Source organism: Globicephala melas, chromosome 2 (genome assembly GCF_963455315.2).
Source record: "Globicephala melas chromosome 2, mGloMel1.2, whole genome shotgun sequence".
Classification (NCBI taxonomy): Eukaryota; Metazoa; Chordata; class Mammalia; order Artiodactyla; family Delphinidae; genus Globicephala; species Globicephala melas.
In genome coordinates, this window is record NC_083315.2 from 127,158,573 (window position 1) to 127,180,543 (window position 21,971).

The window sequence follows — 21,971 nt, forward strand, 5'->3', positions numbered from 1 at the left end:
ATCATTAAGGATAATATATATTTTTTAATTTATTTATTTAATTTATTTTTGGCTGTGTTGTGTCTTCATTGCTTCATGCAGGCTTTCTCTAGTTGCGGCGAGTGGGGGCTACTCTTAGTTACGGTGCGTGGGCTTCTCATTGTGTTGGCTTCTCGTTGCAGAGTGCAGGCTTCAGTAGTTGTGGCATGTGGGCTCAGTAGTTGTGGCTCGCAGGTTCTAGAGCGCAGGCTCAGTAGTTGTGGCGCACGGGCTTAGTTGCCCCACGGCATGTGGGATCTTCCCGGACCAGGGCTTGAACCTGTGTCCCCTGCATTGGCAGGCAGATTCTTAACCACTGCACCACCAGGGAAGCCCAAGGATAATATTAACTGTAGGTTTTTTTGTAGATGTTCCTTATCAAGTTAAGGAAGTTCCTCTCTATTCCTAGTTTGCTGAGAGCTTTTTTTTTTGATATCATGAATAGGTGTTGGATATTGTTAAATGCTTTTTCTTCATCTATTAATGTAATCATGTGATTTTTCTTCTTTAGCTTGTTGATACGGTGGATTACATTGGTTGATTTTTTTAAATTAATTAATTAATTGATTTTTGGCTGCGTTGGGTCTTTGCTGCTGCGTGCGGGCTTTTCTGTAGTTGCAGTGAGCGGGGGCCACTCCTTGCCACGGTGCACAGGCTTCTCATTGCGGTGGCTTCTCTTGTTGTGGAGCACAGGCTCTAGGCATGCGAGCTTCAGTAGTTGGGGCACGTGGGCTCAGTAGTTGTGGCTCATGGGCTCTAGAACGCAGGCTCAGCAGTTGTGGCGCACAGGCTTAGCTGCTCTGTGACATGTGGGCTCCAACCCGTCTCCCCTGCATTGGCAGGCAGATTCCCAACCACTGTGCCACAAGGGAAGTCCCACACTGGTTGATTTTTGCATGTTGAATCAGCCTTGTATACCTGGGATAAGTCCCACTTGGTTGTGGTATATAATTCTTTTTTAATTTTTTGGATTTGATTTGCTAATATTTTGTTGAGGGTTTTGGCATATATGTTCATGAGAGATATTGGTCTGTTGTTTTCTTGTGATGTCTTTGTCTGGTTTTGGTATTAGGGTAATGCTGGTTTCAGAATGGGTTAGGAAGTATTCTCTCTGCTTCTGTCTTCTCAAAGAGATTGTAGATAATTTCTTCCTTAAATGTTTGTTAGAATTTATCCATGGACCCATCTGGGCCTGTGCTTTCTGTTTTGGAAGGCTATTATTGATTCAATTTCTTTAATAGATATAGGCCTGTTCAGATTATCTATTTCTTCATATATGAGTATTGGCAGATTGTGTCTTTCAAGGAATCAGACCATTTCATCTAGTTTATCAAATATATAGGCATAGAGTTCTTCATAGTATTTATTATCTTTTTAATGTCCATGGGATCTATAGTGATGTCCCCTGTTTCATTTCTGATATTAGTAATTTGTGTCTTTTTTTCTTAGTTAGCCTGGCTAGAGGTTTATTGATTTCATTATCTATTCAAAGGACCAGCTTTTGGTTTTATTGCTTTTCTCTATTGATTTCCTGTTTTCAGTTTCATTGGTTTCTTTCTTTTCATCAATTTCATTATTTTTCTTCCTCTTATTTTGGATTTAATTCGTTCCTCTTTTTCTAGTTTCCTAAGATGTAAACTTAGGTGATTGATTTTAGATCTTTCTTCTTCTCTAATATATGCACTCACTGCTATAAATTTCTCAGTACTGTTTTTACCCACCCCGCAAATTTTGATAAGTTGTAAACACAGGGGCAGTGGCTAGGGAAGAAATTACATACTCCGAAAATTTTCGTGAGAAAAGCCTTTTGATGTTGTTGTTTGAAGTATTCCTTCTACATAATGGTCCCAGCGTGAAGATGGGGAAGGGAGAGGATAATGAAGCACACTCCTCTCACCAAATACATCCAAGTATAGAGGCACCATTAGATTAGGGATTTAAGATGCAGTCTAGTCTAACCCCGTTTTACAGGTGAGAAATCAAATTTAGATTACAATGATTCTTAATTTTCTCTTGACCTAATTGAAAAGTATCATATTAAATGTAAGCTAAAACAGTATCTGTGTGAACAGGGTTCATTTTCCTCCCTGAAGGCTTGGGTGGTGAAGGTTTCTGAGGCACTTTTTGAGCACAGTTTTCCAAACTGTGTGGAGGATGCAGCAGTAAATTAAGATTTCAGCTGAACCAAAAGACCTTACAGAGAGGAGATGTCGTGAACCGCTCTGCAGGCACAGTCGGGGTGGCACGCAATCCCAGAGATGCCACGCGCACCGAGCGGCACCTCCGCCGGGAAGCCGCCCAGCAATAGGGCTGGGACCACCTGGGAGAGGAGAGGAGCCACTCCCACCCCTTGTCCTCGGGAAGACAGGGCTCTGACTCTGGAGACCCTGAGACCAGAAACTTACTAGTTAAGCAATTTGCTACCCCTTTCCCGGCTGTGAAACCTTTGAGAACATCCCTCAGTCAAACAAGGCCTTCTTGGAAGAAACATTTTTTGCGAGAATCTGGCTAATTCAGCCTATCCTTGTAGTGAAGGGAGGCGCGGAGTGTGCGTGGAAGTGCCTCCAGCTTCTGCGTCTAGACTTCGGCGGGCGAAGAAGAGGGCGGGGCGCCCCAGAACCGGGCCGTTCGGGAGAAGGGGTTGGGATGACCCGGCGCTGGGGAAGCTAAGCGTCGGCCGCGCTTCCGGAACTGGGCGAGCGGCGTCAGCGGAACGGGCGGTTCCTGCCGCGGCGTAAACAAAGGCCGTCTGCGGCGAGAAGCAAGCTGGAGGTGGGGCGGAGGGGCTGGAAGCAGGTACCGGCCCGAGGCGGACCCCTGCCCGCCCTGCTCCCGGCTCTGCGTCCTCGCCGCCCCCCGCCCGCGACCCCCGCCAGCCGGCGAGAGGCCGTCCTCGGTGAGGCGGGCCGCGAGGACGCGAGCGCGGGCGGCGGGGAGCGGCCCTAACGCTGTGCCTTTCGCCACCGCCGCCTCGCCTCGCGCCACCGTGCGTCTCCTTCCTTTTCCTTTGTCTTTTCCTCCGTCGCGGGTGCGGGAATTGTCGGTGAGCCGAAGTGCAGCCTCAAGATGGCCGATGGCTACGAGGACCTGCGGGAGGACGAGCTCCCGGGGCCGGCCTATGAGGGCTACGAGTCCGCGGAACTCGCCTGCCCCGCTGAACGCAGCGGCCACGTAGCCGTCAGCGACGGGCGCCACATGTTCGTCTGGGGCGGCTACAAGGTCAGTAGGTGGCCGGGCCGCGGTGGGTGTCGCTCAGCTGTTACTGGGTCGGGGGCGGTGGGCCGGCGGGAGGACCAGAGCGGCCGCCTCGATCGCCTCCCGCGCCCCAACGTCGCGACTCCGCCCGTTGGTCCCTTGTTCTCCGCGAGTGTGGGAATCTTCCCACGGGTCTCCCTACCGTCCCAAGCCTCCTGGTCTGTTGTCACGCCCGCCTTCTGCTTACAAAGCTCGCTCCCCGTCCCACGCTGCTCGTGGCCGCCCTGCGCGCTGTTTGACATCCGAGCGTCATCTGGGGAGGGCACGGCGGGCGGTGCAGGACGGCGAAATGTGTTTTATTTAAAAGGGTTGGGGGTGTATAAGAGGTAACGGTGTGTGAGATCACTCTTATCCTTTATCAGGTCTACCTAGGAGCACATTACCCTGTGGAGCCGAGCTCAGGTGGCCCACTGATACCGTGGCCCACTTATGGGGAGACGGCAGTGTAGGAAAATGCCTCGGAATTCCCAAAGGCCGCAGGAATCGCCTTATTGAACCTTCCCACCTGTTCAGGCGTCCCAGCTACATCCCATTGTTATTGGAACGCTTCAGGGCTATTTTCCTCTTGGTTTCAGCTGAGAAAGGATGTTTTTCACAAGAAATCCCTATTAAGAAAATTAATGGAAAAGCTCTAGAAATAACCGAAAAAATCAACAGGAACAACTTTAACTACAGAGTGCGGCTCTTTGGCCCCTACTCGTGAACAATCTGATTAGTTACCAGTTTAGAGCATTTACTTGCGTTTCTTCTTTTTTCCTCTGTCTGGAAATCCTACTCAAGTGTCTCCTATTTAAACCTTCTCACTAGTTCTGCCCTTTGCTTTTAGAGGTTCCCAGTAGCACTCCACATTCTAGAATCGTCTTATTTTCATTTGCTGGGGTGGTTCTGATCTCTTCCTACCGAAAATATTTTTAGTCTCTTTTGGTTTTAAAAATGATCTCCCCCCGTCCCCATTTGCTTGAAATCTAGTCTGCTACACCTGTACCTTCCATGACTTGGAAGCACTTCTTGATTCTGGTAGTAGATTTTAGCTTATGGTACAGTTGATCATAGTTGACCGTCTTTGAGATGACTCTCAAAAGATATATGGGGGCTTCCCTGGTGGCGCAGTGGTTGCGAGTCCGCCTGCTGTTGCAGGGGACACGGGTTCGTGCCCCTGTCCGGGAAGATCCCACATGCTGCGGAGCGGCTGGGCCCGTGAGCCATGGCCGCTGAGCCTGCGCGTCCGGAGCCTGTGCTCCACAACCGGAGAGGCCCGCGTACCACAAAAAAAAAAAGATAGATGGGATAAAGCTTTCCTAATTACTTCATTTGGTTCCTTTTTGCCAATCCTAATTAATCTGGAATGTTTTCCCCAGCCTCCAATGAATGTGTTCAGAGGAGAGTATTTGGTAGGAGGAAGGTGGCCAGTATGTGGTGACCTTAATTAAAACGTAAATAATTCCCTTGGAGAAAAGTAAACCTGTTAGTCTTCAGCCTAAACTACTTTATTTGTAATTCTATTTGTAAAACTCAGCAGTGTTGAGGGAATGGGACTTTTCACAAAGAAGGAAGGTGGGCAGAAGGAGGGTTGTCAGGGTGGAAGATTTCTGAAGCTGAGTTGTGGAGGGCCTGGATGCCTAGGGCTGAGGCCAGTGGAGAAGCATGATCAATGAAGTAAGTTGGTGGTACAAAACAGGCCATCCTCCCCATTTTGGTTAGAACCCTAAGAGTACCACAAACAGGAAGCCCTTGGAGATTGTTTTGATGGCAATAAACCTTAGCTTCCTACACAGAAGTCAGTTTTCCTCCTCCCACCAGCCTGATGTATTCCAGGTCAGCGGGCCTCTCACTGTTGTGGCCTCTCCCATCACAGAGCACAGGCTCAGCGGCCATGGCTCACGGGCCCAGCCGCTCCGCGGCATGTAGGATCTTCCCGGACTGGGGCACGAACCCGTGTCCCCTGCATCGGCAGGCGGACTCTCAACCACTGTGCCACCAGGGAAGCCCTCAGCCTGCTGTTTTGCTTCCAGCCTTTCCTTTCCTAAGTGGTGGAGTGGAAAGAGAAATGTTTACATGGCCAGCTGTTCAATTCTCTGTAATACTCAAACTTGTAAGTCTCTGACACCCATTTCAGTGAACTGCAACAATTTACTGTATATCGACATTGTTCAGAAAGTGGCTCAGGCAGTGGCTGAAGTTGCAAATGCAGGGAATGGAGGCGGGAATCCTGGTTCCACTGTCCCTTGCTAAGCAGCCTTGGGCAAATCACCTTCCTCTTTGAAAAACCTGTGCCAGCTATTTCTTATGGTGGTTGTGAGGATTAAATAAAGCACTCCATGGACAGCACTTAGCTAGTTCTGGCATATGGTAAGCTCAGTCTGTTACCTGAAGGGAACTGGATCAGAACAAGAACAAAATTTTGCATGGGGACTTAATATTTTCAGTTCTGCCCTCTCTGCTTCTTGGTGGAGAATGGATGGGTGAAAGGGGAGAATGGCTAGAAAACTCTACATCACCTTTTAGTGATCAGGTACTTTTTTTTTTTCTAATTTCTCTATTTTATTTATTTTTGGCTGCGTTGGGTCTTCGTTGCTGCGCGTGGGCTTTCTCTAGTTGCGGCGAGCGGGCACTACTCTTTGTTACGGTGCGCGGGCTTCTCTTGTTGCGGAGCACGGGCTTTAGGTACGCAGGCTTTAGTTGTGGCTCGCGGGCTCTAGAGCGCAGGCTCAGTAGTTGTGGCACACGGGCTTAGTTGCTCCACGGCATGTGGGATCTTCCTGGACCAGGGATCGAACCCGTGTCCCCTGCATTGGCAGGAGGACTCTTAAAACCACTGCGCCATGAGGGAAGCCCCAAGGATTAGGTACGTCGAAGGCAGACCTTTCTTTAGCGTGCTGACCATGGCACAGGTAATCTCTCATGAAGTCATGCAAGTGAGATTTGGTGCATGGACTATTCAGGATAAAGTGGCCTTAGAGATTACCTGGAGATCTTGTAACTTCCTGCACAATTACAACTGCTGTATCAAAAATTTGAATTGAGGGCTGTCTATATTAAGCATTACCTTGAGTATGTGGCATGGTGCAGGGAGGATTGTGCATTTGATAGAACTGTTATAACCTATTTAACTTTTCATAACTCTCAGTATCTCAAAGAAGATATACAATATATATACAATATACAATATAAAATACACAATAGTGCCTCTTTAGAATACAAATTATTTTTTATATTTGCAATTTTTTTTTGTTTCTTTGTTTTTTCTTAGAGTAATCAAGTCAGAGGATTATATGACTTTTATCTGCCTAGAGAAGAACTCTGGATCTACAACATGGAGACTGGAAGATGGTAACTGGATATTATGAGGGGGACTAAAAAAATCCAAATAAGGTTGCAAACAAAAACATACTCTGTAAAACCCACACTAATGTATAAAAATGCTTTAATTAAAGATGCTAAGCTATCTATATATTCTGAAAACAGTGTTCTGCTAGTTTAGCTTAGCTGCTAAGCTTAGATGCTTTTGCATCTCTTTAGTAGTTCAGTAATTACTAGATGCTTTTATGACCTTGAAGAAATTTCTGTTCAGAGCTGTGTCAAGTATTATAGTAATATTAAAGAGGTGGAGGCTTCAAATCCTGGAATGGAAATATAATAAAAGTTCCATATATTTTTTTTTCAAGATGTTGTCTTTGTTGTGTGCTATCTTGAATGAGAAAAGAATTTCCAGATTGTATCTGCTAGAAATAAAGGTAGTATTCTATTTCAATGAGCTCTAATATTAAAATTTCTATGCAAATCCCTTTGAAATAGTACATTTTGCCTAAAAAACAAAATTAACTTAAATTTGCATACAAACTATGGATATTCTGAAAGGACCTTTTGCCAGTTTCATACCAGTATTACTGGAGTATGTTCTTAGCAGAATTAATGTGATTCTCAAAATACTGGGTTGGCTGTGTTTAGGGATTTATAAAGTAGTTTTCTCCATGGTTTGCTTTGTGAAAACTTTGTGCATTACATACTTCAGCATATTAGAGATCTCAGAACTAGGAGAATAGTAGTTCCACTTGATTTAAAAGGTCAACTAAAAGTAAACCAGGATTATTTTTGCACATAGCCAGTCAGTGTTAATCTAGCTGTTTGATGATCTTTTTCTAGAGAATTGGACATTTATAATAGTATTCCTTTAATATGGAAATTCTAATATTTTCTTTTAACAATTCAGCCCCATAAGGAATTTTACAAATTAAGCCTATCAAAACAAAGCTTGGGAATTCCTTGACGGTCCAGTGGTTAGGACTCTACACTTCCACTGCAGGGGGCAAGGGTTCGATCCCTGGTTGGGGAATTAAAATCCTGTGTGTCACATGGCACAGCCAAAAACAAATAAAAAACTTAAAGCTTAGTTAGCATAGATGAAGTGATATTCTGAGCAAAAGACCTTGAGTGTTGTATTAATATTCTGAATCTTAGGATTATTAGCTTTTTGATTCAGATTCACTTTTAGATTCAGAACGAGTTAAAACATGTAAAGAGCACTCAGAGGAGGGCCTGGCCTATAGTAGGCACTGCCTGAGTGTTGGGAGTATTACATAAGGTCTGAAACAGATTCGTTTGAATGGCTAAAAGGTAACTGAATTAAAAACACCTATTAATCTGTCAGGACTGACATACTGAAGTTTTTTTTCTTTTGGGTTCTTGGCCCACTCAAAAACAAAAAACCATCAAAAAACCATTAATGGCCAAGTAAGTAGAAAAGCAAACAATTTAGTTTGAGAAATGTAAGATGGTTTGCTCCTAGAATAAAATGACACGTAGGCTTTTAGAACCTCCCATGCTGCCATGTGTAAGTACCTGCTGGCACAGCCTGTGGAATGGATGAAAGGGATGAGTTCATTCTTTTAACTAACTTTAGAGCTAGAAGAGACCCTCGACATAGCTACTCAGCCCGCTTATTTTATTTTTTCTTTTATTGTGGGAATAGAATTAGAAGAATGAATAGATTTTTGCATTTCTTCCTTTTTGGGAAATCTATTTACATTCAGTTTTTTCCCCCTTAGGAAAAAAATTAACACTGAGGGTGATGTTCCTCCTTCTATGTCAGGAAGCTGTGCTGTGTGTGTAGACAGGGTGCTGTACTTGTTTGGAGGACACCATTCAAGAGGCAATACGAATAAGGTTAGTGTTTCTAAGGATTATGGTTTAAGGCAACTTTGTTCTTTTTCAGACAACTTCAGATTTCTAAGGTTAGCCCATACTGATTCTTGTTCCAGTTAAAAAATACATGTACTTGATTATGGTATGAATGTGCATTTTAGTATTTTTGTCTACCAGCTGGTATTTACCTGGGCCTTCTGTAAAATCAGCTTTGGTTGGTAAGGTGTGTGCAGTAACTTCCTAGGTTGTTTTTCTTTGTGTTCTTTGCAGCTACTTATTCTTTCAGAACCCTGGAGTATTAGATGAATATTAGTAAATTAAATGAAAACAAGATGCAGTTAAGGGGGCGGGCAGGGTAAAATTTAACATGCCACAACTCAAAAAGCCACAAGGAGAAATTAACACTGACAGATTTTATATACTAACATTCCTATAACCTGGCACCATAAGATACTGTTGTTCAGACTTAGTCTACATCTTTACCGAATAGGAAAAAGGTATCAGTTTTTCTCTCAGGCCAGTAAGAGACAGATGCAGTCAGAAAGGTGCATGTGATATAGATAGACTCTTAAAAATTCATTTATTTGGCAACTTAGTAAGCACCTTAATGCTGAGCACTTGCTTAGACATTGGAGACAGAGATGAATGACACCGTCCCCGCCTCTAGGAGCTCACATTCTAGAAGGGACACATATAAGTAAACGATTTCAGTAGCATATCATAAAGAGAAACACAGAGTCGGCTCGTAGTAATGGCTCACTAAAAATTGTTGAATCTGAAAAAGAATCCTTACCATTGTGTTTGGTAGGACAGAGGAACAGAAAAATGAAGAGTCTTCACCGAAGAGGTGATGCTTGAATAGAATCATACAATTGGAAGGGGTAGCCAAGATATAGGTACCAAGATGCAGAGGTATAAGCAAATATCTTGTTCATGGACATGCCAAGTGATTTGCTGTAGATGAGCATATGGCTGAAGTGGTTTCAAATTTCACACTGCACTTCTAGAACTCTAGGGATTTCTTTGAGATGCCTTGGGACGTGTGTGAGAGGAGCATATGGTGTTGGGCAGGCTCCAGACTGCCCCTTCCTCCTCCATTTTAACAAGTGTAGCTCCACTTTAATTTAATTTAATTTATTTATTCATTCACAATTCACCTTGGGGTTCACTTTAATTGAATAGTGTTGCACGTTCTGTGGGTTTGGACAAATATAATGAGATATATCCATCATTATAATGTCATATGAAGTATTTCACTGCTCATAAAAATTTCTGTACTCCGTGTATTCATCTCTCCTCTCCCCCCAAACTCCTGGCAACCATCGATCTTTTTTTTTTCTTTTTTTTGCGGTACACGGGCCTCTCACTGTTGTGGCCTCACCCGTTGCGGAGCACAGGCTCCGGATGCGCAGGTTTAGCAGCCATGGCTCACGGGCCCAGCTGCTCCGCGGCATGTGGGATCCTCCCGGACCGGGGCACCTGTGTCCCCTGTGGCAGGCGGACTCTCAACCACTGTGCCACCAGGGAAGCCCCATCGATCTTTTTATTGTCTCCATAGTTTTGCCTTTTCCAGATGACATAATTGGAATCTGTTTTTCTTTTTCCTTGAAAAGAGAGGTTCAAAGCCTTTATGTCTATAAGACCATTCATGGCCCATGCATGAGTGGACCTGACAGGCTCTTGGCGGCAAACTTCCCCACTAAATACTGTAGCTTTTCTTCCAATATTGAGCCCTGTCCCACTGGTCCTGCCTAGCAGCCACGTGGAGGTGCAGGGGGACATGTGTTGGATATTTGCTCATAGGAAGGCCACAAGTTTTGTGCCTCTTGTCACAATGAACCCAGATTCCTGTTGGGTATGTTGTAAACAGAGGAGCCATTTCTTCAGGCCCTTATTATTATTATTATTTGCGTTACGTGGGCCTTTCACTGTGTGGCCTCTCCCGCTGCGGAGCACAGGGTCCGGATGCGCAGGCTCAGCGGCCGTGGCTCACGGGCCTAGCCGCTCCGCGGCATGTGGGATCTTCCCGGACCGGGGCACGAACCCGTGTCCCCTGCATTGGCAGGCGGACTCTCAACCACTGCACCACCAGGGAAGCCCTATTTTTTTTTAATAATTTATTTTATTTTTATTTTTGGCTCTGTTGGGCCTTCGTTGCTGCACGCGGGCTCTTTCTAGTTGTGGCGAGTGGGGGCCACCCTTTGTTTCAGTGTGTGGCCGCTGCGGACCACAGGCTCCAGGTGTACAGGCCTCAGCAGTTACAGCTTGCAGGCTCTAGAGCACAGGTTCAGTAGTTGTGGCGCACGGGCCCAGCCGCTCCGCGGCATGTGGGATCTTCCTGGACCAGGGCCCGAACCCGCATCCCCTGCATTGGCAGGCGGATTCCCAACCACTGTGCCACCAGGGAAGCGCCCTTATTTTTATATTTAGGCTTTTGCTTAAGATTTTGTTTGAAGGGTTCCGTGCTTAAAAGGTTTTGTGAGGCCCTACTGTAGGCTGTAGTTGAGCCATGTATTTTTCAGGGCCAAGGGGGAGAATCTAAGTTTGACACAACATGAGGAAGCTTGGGAAAAAGAGAAGCTGTGGCTTTAGGGGAGTGGTCAGAGAAATGATAGTAGTAACTGACTAGAGTTGAGGAAAGGGAGCTTTAGGAGTCTAAGTAAAAAAAAAAAAAAAGATTTATTTAAATACCTGGATGTGAAAGATAGATGAATACTTAATCTTTTAAGATTTATCCTTAGCTCCTAGAGTTAAGTAGGCACTTAAGACATGTTTGTTAAATTGAATTTGAAGATGAATTACTAAGTCTGATTTTTTGGTAATACCATCCTGATACCCGTAAATTAGATCAGTACAACTCAAAGTGCCTATCTAAGGCCAAGAATGTAAATCAACACACGTTCTATTCCTTCATCAAAAAAGTGTGGTATGGGAAAAAAATAAGCTGAACTAAACAGGGTACACAGTGACTTAGGTAATTTACATTCTGGCAAAAATTTCTTATCTAGACTCAGACCAGTTAACACTTTGCAGACAAGCAGCCAGTCTGCAGTACTACTTTTAGTAGTACTGAATTAGATGACAGTCTTATTAGCATGAACGCAATAAAATTAAATGCCAACGTTGAATTTCTTTTATGTAACCAAATCTAACTGAAATCATTGCTTCTGACAGTTCTACATGCTGGATTCAAGGTCTACAGACCGAGTATTACACTGGGAAAGAATTGACTGCCAAGGAATTCCTCCATCATCAAAGGACAAACTTGGTGTCTGGGTATATAAAAACAAGTGAGTTAGCAGCACTATAGGTTTGGGTTTTTATCTGGAAACTGCTTTGCCATCCAAGTATCATTAACCAATAACCATTGTAACAGTAGAAAACGCCTTCGAGTGCCCATGAGGATTAAGTGAATTGATGGTAAAGCATCTAAGACATAAATGTTAGCCATATTAGCCATTATTATTTGAATAAGCAGTTTTATATACTCAAGTGTGCCTTCTCAACTCATGGATAAGACAAAATTTAAAAAATCTCTTGTATCCTGTGGATGTTTGACTTTTTAATGTCTTGGTTTTTTATCAAACAGGTTAATATTTTTTGGAGGGTATGGATATTTACCTGAAGATAAAGTATTGGGAACTTTTGAATTTGATGAAACATCTTTTTGGGTAAATGAAGTTTCTTATTTGCATATGGCCTGCTTAGTCTGTTGAAATAATACACTTTGTTTGCTATTAGCTTTGTTCATTTTGCTCTGTTAATAAACCAGACCAAGGCTATATGATTTTACGAACATTATTTGTAAAATAACTCAGATTCTTATTTTCTGTAGAATTCAAGTCATCCAAGAGGATGGAATGATCATGTACATATTTTAGACACTGAAACATTTGTCTGGAGCCAGCCTATAACTACTGTGAGTTACTGAAGAATAATGAATTATTAAAGCAAGTCTGCTTAGACGAGAAGGGGAGTTGGCAGGTGGTGTAAAATTGGCAGTTTGTTATTGTCCAGGGAGTTTAAAACTCAAAAAAGTTTAATGAATGTATAGACTAGCCCAGCATCTATTATCTAATAGCTGTTAAAGTGGTATTGTTTGTAATAAATGACCTAGTGCTGGATTGGAATTTAAGTTACTCAAATATTAGATTTCTTTTTCCTCTGACACAGATGTCATATAATATGCTAGCTTTTGTTTTAAAAGATAAAAGTAAAGCAAGCAAGCATTCTATTGTATTAACTAGCCCCTTCAGTAATGTATTTCAGAAACTCCCAGTTTGCTAGTCAGCCTGCAGTACTGCTGTCTACTATAAGTTTGCACTTCAGCTTAAAAGCTCAAGTGTCTTGCACATTCTTATCCCACATCCAGAGTAGACTCTTTCTGGTATTTATAAAACGTTCATTTATTTATTAAATTGCTTTTATGACCTTACTAGGGTAAAGCACCTTCACCTCGTGCTGCCCATGCCTGTGCAACTGTTGGAAACAAAGGCTTTGTGTTTGGAGGCAGATACCGAGTGAGTATATAAAACAGTTTCAATGATTTGCTTTTGAATTACTCAAAATGATAACTAGTTAATTATCCTTTTCTAGGATGCTAGAATGAATGATCTTCACTGTCTTAATCTGGATACATGGGAGTGGAATGAATTGTAGGTATCATTTTAGATAATTATTTAGAAAAGTTTTTCAAAGAAATTTCAATGGATTTTTCCGTTACTCTATTATTAGTATATAATGTACTTGCTTACATTTTCTGTAACTATGAATTTAAGTAACCATAATCACTAAATCCTTAAAGAAGGAATTTTAAAATTTTCAGTTCCCATAAACTATGCCTGGCACATAGCATGTGCTCAGTGTTTATTGAAAAGAAAAGATCTAAAGTTGACTCTTCCTTCAAAGAAAGTAGTTCATTCTAAAGCATGTAGTTAATACCAAGAAGACTTTTTAAAGTCTCTTTTCAAAATTCCATATAAATTTTTAAAGAAAACTTCTTTAGTATTTCTCTGCATTAAATACAGTAGCGGCTTTTAAATGTAGATATTGTAACTTAGCTGTTATTTTCAGAATTCCACAAGGCATATGCCCAGTTGGCCGATCTTGGCACTCACTAACACCAGTTTCTTCAGATCATCTCTTTCTCTTTGGAGGATTTACCACTGATAAACAGCCACTAAGTAAGTACTTTAAAAACATTAAAAAGTTATTAAATATAATTCATAAGTAATATATGAATAGCTGAAAAAATCAGTATTTTAAATTTAACAGAGGGCTATAGGGTTGGTTAGAAGGTTTGCTACTAATTTTGATCCTATAACATACCTATAGTTGTTTTCATGACACATCCATTGGTCCAGTAAAAAAATGACCTGGAACACTTTGCCCTGCTAAAGGGCTGTAACATGCAAAGGGCTTACTTGGTTAACTGCAGGGAAAAAAAGGAAATATACTTTCTGTATCTACTCAAAATCTGATTTATTACTGTTCTTACTAAAGCTATGCTCTTTATTTATTTATTTATTTATTTTGCTGTATGCGGGCCTCTCACTGTTGTGGCCTCTCCCGTTGCGGAGCACAGGCTCCAGATGCGCAGGCTCAGCGGCCATGGCTCACGGGCCCGGGGCACGAACCCATGTCCCCTGCATCGGCAGGCGGACTCTCAACCACTGCGCCACCAGGGAAGCCCTAAAGCTATGCTCTTTAAATATCAATGTCACGTTAACAGAATAACATACTTCATAGCTCTTTTTCTTTGCTTCAATCAGGTGATGCCTGGACTTACTGCATCAGTAAAAACGAATGGATACAGTTTAATCATCCCTATACTGAAAAACCAAGGTATGAACTATTTAAAAGCTAATTCTTACGCTGAATGAATGAGGTCCATAGAGATGTACAAGACTGGTAATGATTGAGGAAATCTGACTGGGCTGCATTCAGTTCATCATTCTTATTATAAGAACCCTAGCAGTCACTAAGGTTTAACATTGTAGCTTTTGGAAGAAGAGAAAACCAATGTTATCCTAGTATCAGTGCTTTCTATTTTATCATCTGTGTATGAAAAATAGGGCTGGATTTTGACTTTTGCTTCATCATAAAATTACTGACATTGTTAAAATTTATACTCAAGCTCTTTAGTCAGGTTGAGTTGAACTGTTTCTAGATTTTTCATTAAAAAAAACAAAAAGGAACTGGAAAGGAGAGAATTTCAAAACCCTAAAGAATGTTTATGGCAGTGGGGGGAGGGGCTGGGAAGGGAGAATCAAGAACTTTCAATCACATTTGCGGTTGTGCTGTATAACAAAGATCAAGAAGTCAGATCATCCAAAAAGAGCCTATTAAAACACTGATAGTTACTTTTCTTGTTAATCTCGAAAAGAATTGTTACAAAGACTGCTAAAGGAAATGATGCAAAGTTGGTGTTCAAAGCACATTTGGATAATGTCAGCCTGCATTTTTCCCCACACCTCTGACCTAAGTACAGTCATGCCGCTAAGACGTCATTTGGCACAAATATTCTTTCCACAGAATTATCAGGCCTGAAGATACTTTGTTCACTCAGGCAGAGTCAGCATCCCTCAGATGTTTTGTGTAAGGCCAACTGGTCCTGCCTATGAAAAGAGGAGAAGAAGCAGAGGGCATATACCACTAATCCCCCGTAAGACTTTTATTGCTAACAAAAACCTAGAGAACAGTTCAGTTCACATTCCTCATTGCATAAATTAGGAATGGACCAGAAAGATAAAACGGTAACATCCAGATAAAACAGACATTGATTTTTCCAGCTTCTGCTACGTTTCCTTGAGATAACTGCATCTCACCATTATGTTTTGGGCTGCACTAAAGATCTTTAGTCTTTATTTCATCATCTCTATTCTGTAGTATAAATGATCAGTTTGGTGTTCAGGGTGACTTCAAACTCAAGTTTTTGTTTTAAATGTAGATTATGGCATACAGCTTGTGCCAGTGATGAAGGAGAAGTCATTGTGTTTGGTGGGTGTGCCAATAACCTTCTTGTCCATCACAGGGCTGTAAGTACACTACCTTTTATTAAAGGACACTTCATAATATTGCTGAAGCTTTCTTGTGAAGTACTTTTAATATATTCTTCATGTCTGTTTTTTAGGCACACAGTAATGAAATACTTATATTTTCAGTTCAACCAAAATCTCTTGTAAGGTAAGTAACTTTTTACTTGGTACTTACTTTAAATTGTGTTTCTTAAACACTTTAAATTAGTGCTTTTGAAAAAACAGGTTTATGGATAATTTAAGGGCAATAGCAAGCCTTCACTGTTAAAACTATCCAGTTCCTATGAAAATCTTTAAAGTGCTTTTTCTTTTTTGGTAGTTCTTCAAGTGAATGTACTTCTAAACCATAAAGTGAAATTATTTTTCTCTTTCTTTGTCCACTTTCAGGCTAAGCTTAGAAGCAGTCATTTGCTTTAAAGAAATGTTAGCCAGCTCGTGGAACTGCCTTCCAAAACACTTACTTCACAGTGTTAATCAGAGGTTTGGTAGTAACAACACTTCTGGATCTTAAGGCTTCATAGACAGTGCCTCTGATCACTTGCATGGACAGCAATTCTGTAAACATCAGAGTGACATTGTTTATATAATTATGTGCATTGTTGTAGTTTGCAGCTTTTTAGTTTTAGTGTGCATGTGAATGGCCTAGAGAACCTATTTTTGTGTCTAAAGTTTACAATAAATGTATTTAACATCAGTAACTGTCTTCTATTAAAACAAAAGTAAATTAATACTTGGGCTTTTTACCCCAAGGAATGGTTATTATATTTCCTATTTGGTAACATCAGGATATATACCTATAGAAACATTATAGTAATTATCCTTACCACTATCAAAATGGTGAAGTTATTTTTTAAAGAAAGACATGAATATTTCAGATGTTTTTTTAATGGCACGAGTAGTCTATTATGTTGTATTTACAACACTAGGCTACATAAAGGTTTTTGTTTTTAACAAACAGTAAATTCAAAAGGAAAAATATTCTCGATAAGGTTAAGCAGGTAAAAGAAACCTTGGAAGGACCAACAGCTGTTTAGTACCCTTTGACCTTAATGCTTTGGAATAGGGGCTGGGGCAAGTGCTCATGTTGACTCTAGGCAGCTATCATCTAATTATTTTAAAAGTAACAGTTTTGTAGCTCATAAGGAATGGAAGTAATGTATGACTTTATTCTCCATTCTGTTAGGAGACAGAAGAAAAAAGCTGGGTCAGGAGTCTTTAGTGGTAAGCCTAAAAGTGCACTTATGATATTATAGGTTAAGATACTCTGTAACATGCTACTGATAATTACCAGAGATGGAAAATAAAATGGTACAGAGCTGAATGAGATTACAAGGAGGAAATTAAGATGAAAAGTAAAGTAAAGGTGTATAAATGCATGGAAGTTATCAACACCAATTTCTTCTAGGTGTTATCTCTTAAGCTGAGTCACAGAAATGATTGATTAGTATTTAAAATCTGGTCTAATATGGGTAAAGGCAGAAGAAAGTCTACTCTTTCACTGCTTAGGGTTTTTAAGACTTAATCCTAAATGTTTAACCACCCCCAATCCCCACCACCACCAGGAAAAAAACTTGTGATTGGCCTGTAATAGATACACGTTATATACAGTAAACTACCAAGTCAACAGTCTAAGCAGTTGAGCCACTTCACTATTCCATTTCTTTACAGCATGAAATGAATACTTAATATTAACCTCCCAAATTTCAAGAAAATGTAGGAGGATAACTACAGATGTATACAATTAGCATTTAGCTATCCACAGGTATTTTAGGAAATCCTATCATAGACACTGTTTCCTCTCTATAAAACTGGAAAAAAAAATGTCCTTTTGGCGAATACAAGGCAACGTTTAGTTTATTTTTAAATGCGGAAGTCTTGTTACATGATGTTTTCATCTCTGAACTTCCAAAAGGCTATAAAATTGACTCTTCTCAAATATTTTAGGATTTCATTTCAGCTATTTTCTTTTTACATTCAGAAGATTGGGTGCAGACACTTTCACTTTGCCAGGAATGTTTCTTGATAAATCCGTGTCCTAAAAAAAAGAATTGCTGAGTATCTTCACAATCATATTTTCTTTTATGACAATTATATGTCCTCTGCTGTCAAAAGAATGGCATTTCTAAAATTTTCACCCAATATGATTTTACTTATTTTATATTGCTTCTAGTAAGACCGCATTTTCTACCAAAATAATAGCTGCAGGTTCCATCTACTAACAAAGCAATAACTGCTAACATTTTTAATTGCAACACCAGTCTCCAGAAGTTTCTAGAGGAATACTTTACCTTTACACTGCGGAATAAGTCTTTTTCTCTTGCTGTTGCTTCCTTGGAATGCATGAAACTATTCAAGGCTGTTTTTGCAGCTGTAAATAGAAAATAGAAAAATCTACTTCTGTTCAGTCAAGAAATGTTTAAACATAATTCAAAAAAAGATTTTAAATACCTTTTCCCTTTTTCTGAACTCCAGGAGTAAGTTTCACTTTGTATCTTTAAAAAGGAATTGCATGTGTTACTAAATAGAGATTACAAAATGATTCATGAGTCAGTGCTGTGGCAGCAGTTTGAGTAAACGCATGATGACTTACTTATAGTTTGTCATGGTGTTGTATGGGGCACATATTGGAATGGCAAACAGGAGTACATCTTCAGGATGTGGCTGCCCCGTCAAAGAGTCAAACAGATTTTCCTAAAAAGGGAAAACGAAAACGATTATAAAAATAATTTATACCAGTCCTAAAAGAGGAAAACTCTAATAAAACACTGTCAGAATCAATATATTTTATCATTTTCTGATAAACAGTCTTACACCCTTCGGAGCAATAAAGCAGAGCTTAATGATGATTTTTTAAATGGCGCCTATTGAAACATTTAAGAGAAAGGGAGAAAAAACTTGGAGACATTTTTGGTTGTCACAACTGAAGCGATGTTGGGGGAGGAAATAGAGTACGACTGACATCTGCTAGTGGTTAGATGCCAGGGATGGGACAACTCCCTGCAACAAAGAATTACCTCCTCCAAAATGTTAATAGTGCCAAAGCTGGGAAACCCTGGGCTAGAACAGTCTTCTCTCATGCCTGTCCTTAAGGAGAAATTCTATGGCTTCTTAGAGTTCCCATTTTGTGGACTGCGTTCAAGATTACCCATATTTATTTAACAACATGAGTAAATTTAGATTTAGGACAAAACACTTGGTACAGTTAGTGCTTACTATATGCCATGAACTTTTCTAAACATTTTATGTATATTATCTTAATTCTCAAAACAACTCTCTCAGTAGGGGCAATTATCCCCATTTTTCAGATGAGGAAACTGAGGCATAAAGAATGTTTCCAAGGTTGTAGTCATATGTAGTAAAGTTGGGATTCAAACCCAGAATGTGTGACTCCAGAGCTTGTAGTCTTTTCTTAGTGTTTTAAGTTTTAATTAGTTAGAAGTTGTGTGTCAGGTATTCTGGGAACTGGATTGCAGTTAGTGTTGTAGTAGGAACCCCAATACAAAATCATACCTCATTTCCCTGTTGGTCCAGATCTTGCTCTTCCTGTTCCAAATATATAAAATTTTAAAAGTCAGTTATAACTTAAATTGAAATCCCAAACCATTAAAAACTATGAGGAGAAAGAAAAAGTGATAAATAAGACTGAGTAAATTAATATGTGTATCCAGTATAGCAGAAAGCAATGCCATTCAAAGAGAAAAAAGACTGTTTCCCTAAAGTTTCAAAAAAAAGACTTCCACAGAATATATGCTAAAGTAGTGAATGCTATTAGGACAACTTAAAGTGACAAATAAGCTTGATAGGTTTGTCAGGGGGAAAGAAAATGGAGAATTCTGGTGAACAGAACTTTTATTTGCTAGTCTCTGTTCAACAGTTTTAGGATGAATTTTTCACATGTTACGATAAGCTTAATTTTATTTGCTTATTCACATTTAAAAAATCTATCTGAAGATAATCTATTGATGAAAGAACATTCATAATTAACACCTCTGAATATCTGAGTCTAGGATTTACAGAATAAATAGTATAAAAATTTGAGGACAAAAATGAGTTTTAATATTACTAAACAACACTGTTCAGGGAAAATAGAAAACAGTATCACTTAGGATCCCTGTAAGCATTACCTGCACTGAATAGAGCACACAATTACAACCAAAGCTTTAACTGCCATAAATAAAAATACAAAGTGAAACAATTTTTTTTTACAAATTGATAAAACAATAAATCCTTTGTTCAGAATTTCAATAAGATGTATCTATTCATGCAAGAAGATATACGTAAGGGGGGCTTCCCTGGTGGCACAGTGGTTAAGAATCCGCCTGCCGATGCAGGGGACACGGGTTCGAGCCCTGGTCCGGGAAGATCCCGCATGCCGCGGAGTAGCTGGGCCCGTCTGCCACAACTGCTGAGCCTGCACTCTGGAGCCTGCGCGCCGCAACTACTGATCCTGTGTGCCACAACTACTGAGGCCTGCGCACCTAGAGCCTGTGCTCTGCAACGGGAGAGGCCACCTCACTGAGGGGCCCGCACACCGCGGTGAAGAGTGGCCCCTGCTCGCCGCAGCTGGAGGGAGCCCGCATGCAGCAGCAAAGACCCAACGCAGCCAAAAATAAATAAATAAGAAAAAAATAGCTAATCAGGATTAAAAAAAAAAAGATACACATAAGGCTGGGCTTTTGTATTCAGTTGATAGACACAAGGCAACTATATTAACTGGAAAAATTGTTAACATCTCACACTGTGTAGCTAGGTTCAACATCATGTAAGATACTATAACATATTCTTATAGAAAAACCTAGAAAAGTGCAAATTCCTTTCCCACTCGTCATCAAGATAATCCTAATTGTCTGTTTTATTTTAACCAAGTTCCCACCAGAATCTAGCCTCTCCATAAAATTTTCTAATGGCTTATGATAAACTTTTTATGAGCTATCAACACTACCAATTTTATGCTTATATACTGCAATTTTAGTCTTTTAGGTTGTATTTCCAAGATGACTTTCTATTAAGAATAGCGTTACCACTCATCCTGGTTTTAGCACTGTAAATCCCATGTCCTGGGAACCATGGGATGGTTGGTCACCCTAATTAAGAAGCAAAAGCCCACATGTGTGGTAGCCTTACCTTGTCATCATGTGGATCATCTACAGCCAAGTCTTGTAACTCATGAGTTGTAACTTCAAGGGATGGAGTTTCTTTCTTTATGCTGTCTGAAACTCTTGGTCCGCCTTTAGGTTTCTGGGGCTGTTTCTTCACTGGTTCATCCTTTATTTTACCTTTCTTTCCCTTCTTCCCTTTTTCTTCTTTGTTTGAACCTGCAGACTTCAATTCATAGAGGGAAAAAAAGTTAATGTTGTCAGTATTTTAACAAAGTATTGAATGTAAAGCATATGATAGGCAGTGGTCTGGATGCCCTTGAAAAACAAAAGAAGAAAATGTTTTTAGATGTTATTTACCCCTAGCAATTTCATGATGAGCTCACGTTCTTCTTCATCTTGGTCCTTGTACTTTTCCTTCATTTTTTTCATTTTACTCTACAAAATAAACAAAATTCAGCAGTAAAAAAATGTCAGCACATGTTTTGAAAGAGAAGGTGCTACTTTATTTGTGTCAAAATTGTTTATTGAGTAAGGCACCATTATAACAAACAATATGAAGTCTATAACGATGGATAAACCATAGTCCTCACCCTCAAACAATTTACCATCTGGTGGAAAAAGAAGATACACAGAAGAGTAAGGACAAATTAATGCAAAATATTCTAAATACAAACAAGTTTACTTTTAAGACAATTTAGAGAAAGGAGACATTTTTTTCACCTTGAGCAAGAATTTCAGGGAAGATATAAAGCAAAACTAAAAGATTCATAGTACCTGGGAACACATGAACAGCAAGATTATAAGGTAAAGACAGCACAGTAGTAACAGCAAGTCATCGCACTTGGTTGGCATCAGGATACACATATAGAGGAAGAATAGGAAATAAGGCAGCAAAGCTTAGCTGGGTATTTAGAGGCTATCAATACTTCGAATTTTATCAGTTAAACTACTGATTCTTTACTCTGGGTACACATCCAACTCACCCGAGCAGTTTTTAAAACTACAGACATACAGGCTTCACCTTCAAAGACTTTTTATCTTGACTAGTCTTAGCTAGGGCCCAAATAACAAATTTTTAAAATTTTAAAGATTGCTTTAAACAAGACACACAAAACCCCACTAACTATAGAAGACTGATAAATCAGACTTCATTAAAATTAACAAATGATGCTCATCAAAAAACACTACTACAGGGACTTCCCTGGCCGTGCAGTGGTTGGGACTTCGCCTTCCAATGCAGGGAGTGTGGGTTCGATCTCTGGCAGGGAACTGAGATCCCACATGCCTCTGGGCCAAAAAAAAGACCAAAACATAAAACAGGAGCAATACTGTAACAAATTCAATAAAGACAAAAAAAAAAAAGTCCACATCAAAAAAAAACCCCACTACTACAGAAGTGAAAAAGCAAGTCTTGAAACAT

General features: G+C 40.4%; 2 protein-coding genes and 1 non-coding gene across 4 annotated transcripts in view; 1 reads left to right on the forward strand and 2 right to left on the reverse strand.

Moving 5' to 3' along the window:
• The first annotated feature begins 2,721 nt into the window (after positions 1 to 2,721).
• Positions 2,722 to 16,146, forward strand: KLHDC2 (kelch domain containing 2). Its single transcript, XM_030854900.2, has 13 exons — positions 2,722 to 3,237; positions 6,524 to 6,603; positions 8,319 to 8,436; positions 11,590 to 11,705; positions 12,005 to 12,086; positions 12,251 to 12,334; positions 12,855 to 12,935; positions 13,012 to 13,070; positions 13,489 to 13,598; positions 14,187 to 14,259; positions 15,365 to 15,452; positions 15,548 to 15,600; positions 15,840 to 16,146. The coding sequence occupies exons 1-13, from the start codon at positions 3,085 to 3,087 to the stop codon at positions 15,961 to 15,963; spliced, it is 1,221 nt and encodes a 406-aa protein (XP_030710760.1). The 5' UTR covers positions 2,722 to 3,084; the 3' UTR covers positions 15,964 to 16,146.
• LOC115852502 (small nucleolar RNA SNORA11) lies at positions 10,196 to 10,320 on the reverse strand. The gene has a single exon (XR_004039179.1). It is a non-coding gene; the product is annotated as a small nucleolar RNA SNORA11 (small nucleolar RNA).
• The window catches only part of NEMF (nuclear export mediator factor), a 54,490-nt gene continuing 47,578 nt past the window's right edge, over positions 15,060 to 21,971 (reverse strand). Inside the window, exons 27-33 of one of the 2 annotated variants that reach the window (XM_030854897.2) lie at positions 20,909 to 20,986; positions 20,577 to 20,774; positions 18,963 to 18,995; positions 18,043 to 18,143; positions 17,901 to 17,944; positions 17,741 to 17,820; positions 15,060 to 17,487 (exon numbers count right to left, since the gene is read on the reverse strand). In XM_030854897.2, the coding sequence (XP_030710757.1) occupies positions 17,410 to 17,487; positions 17,741 to 17,820; positions 17,901 to 17,944; positions 18,043 to 18,143; positions 18,963 to 18,995; positions 20,577 to 20,774; positions 20,909 to 20,986 (612 nt within the window). In that variant the 3' untranslated portion in view covers positions 15,060 to 17,409. The other variant, XM_030854895.2, reaches the window with a different exon arrangement.

Coding starts and splice junctions, on each gene's coding strand:
- KLHDC2 (XM_030854900.2), top strand. CDS start 3,085: ATGGCCGATGGCTACGAGGACCTGCGGGAGGACGAGCTCCCGGGGCCG. Junction 3,238..6,523: donor TCGTCTGGGGCGGCTACAAG/GTCAGTAGGTGG, acceptor GTTTTTTCTTAG/AGTAATCAAGTCAGAGGATT. Junction 13,599..14,186: donor CACTGATAAACAGCCACTAA/GTAAGTACTTTA, acceptor TGCTTCAATCAG/GTGATGCCTGGACTTACTGC.